This window comes from Cariama cristata, unplaced genomic scaffold (genome assembly GCF_000690535.1).
Source record: "Cariama cristata isolate BGI_N322 unplaced genomic scaffold, ASM69053v1 scaffold1948, whole genome shotgun sequence".
Taxonomy (NCBI): Eukaryota; Metazoa; Chordata; class Aves; order Cariamiformes; family Cariamidae; genus Cariama; species Cariama cristata.
Genome location: NW_009631487.1, coordinates 117904 through 119314, shown reverse-complemented (window position 1 = coordinate 119314; position 1411 = coordinate 117904). Strand labels below are relative to the sequence as shown.

Here is a 1411-nt window from a genome sequence, read left to right as displayed (position 1 = left end):
TGCTGAATGCCATTAAATAATCCTTAAGGTGATCATATACATTTCCATCAAGAGCCTATACGAGGGAAAGAATTTAAGAAAATTAAGAAAAGCAATATGCACTTTTATGTATAATTTATTAGTATTCATGTTTAGATTTGTAAGATGCTCATGCAAATTTTTTTAAAACACATATTCACCTATCGTTATTAGCCTGGATAGTGACAGGTGGACGTCTGTCATTTTTGACAAGGAGGAATGACAGTGCTTTATTTCCATTAGATGGCACCACAGAGCACTGTAACGATATCACGTTATATTAAATTATTTCCGTTCAGTTGTGTAACACGGCCATAGCAGAAGAGTGAGGTCAAGTTTGGAGAAGTGATTACGCTCAGGAAGATGTCATTTATGTCAAGAAAGAGACCTAGTAACTGTAAGGATATGGGGCTTCTACCAGCCCGAGCACTCCGCAAGTCCCTGTACCGCACTCCAAATGACATTACCAAGACACTCAACATCTGTACGCTTCAGATACACAGCTATTTGCTTATTAAAAACTGCTGAGCAATAGCTGCCACTTCACATAAGCACAACATACCTCTTTTGCGCACAGAAATATCAAATATGTAACAAAAATTTATCATAAACTTAGTAGTTAGGAGAGGATGACAAAGTTCAAGCTCAAAAGCTCTGTTGTAACCAGAGCCACAAAACCACATCGCAGGCCCTACGTTACACACAGTTTCATGCAAGTTCTGTATTAAACGTGTACAACTTTGCCAGTGACTGACAATTTCATTCAAATATTCAACTCTGGATATATTTAAATTTACATTATATGTATTTTTAAATATACCGAATTTCACAGATATACATTTAAATAGTATATTCACTGAAATAGTGCACACCAGATTTCAACAGATTCAAGAATGCATTTTTATACAAAATTGCATTTGATTATTTAAATCATTTTGAAAAGTCAGGGGGGGAAAAAAAGGGTGAAATTGCACAAGCCTTAAGACACAGTTTCTGCCCCAGCAAAATCAAGCCCCACATTTAAGACGAGGCTAACAGACATATGTCAATCAGACACAAATCACTCGGAACTTACGACGAACAGAAGAGATTTTCCTTCTGCAAAAAAAGTTTCACCCACCATCAGCACACAGCTACGGCAACCACCAGATGAAATTAAAACTTAACATACAGACACCCTCAGCGAAGGATGCTTTGAGGAAAATAATAAAATTGTGCGGCTGGAATTCTTGTGGCCAAAATTTTATATCCAAAATCCACTTTATACTACACTATTTTCTTCATCCTCCACCTACCAAGTGTAAAGTACTCTCTAGCACAGGTTGGTTTTTTAATTCAACTGTAGATATTAAACCTTGCTAGTGCAAGAACTACAGCCACCAGAAAACAAACA

The 1411-nt window shown here is 36.7% G+C and overlaps 1 protein-coding gene across 1 annotated transcript in view; it reads right to left on the bottom strand.

Annotated features, from left to right (window-relative positions):
• FCHSD2 (FCH and double SH3 domains 2) overlaps positions 1-1411 on the bottom strand; it is a 158663-nt gene that overhangs the window by 41518 nt on the left and 115734 nt on the right. The window contains exon 8 of the mRNA XM_009705961.1: positions 1-55. Within this exon, the coding sequence (XP_009704263.1) occupies positions 1-55 (55 nt within the window). The remainder of the gene's footprint in view (positions 56-1411) is intronic.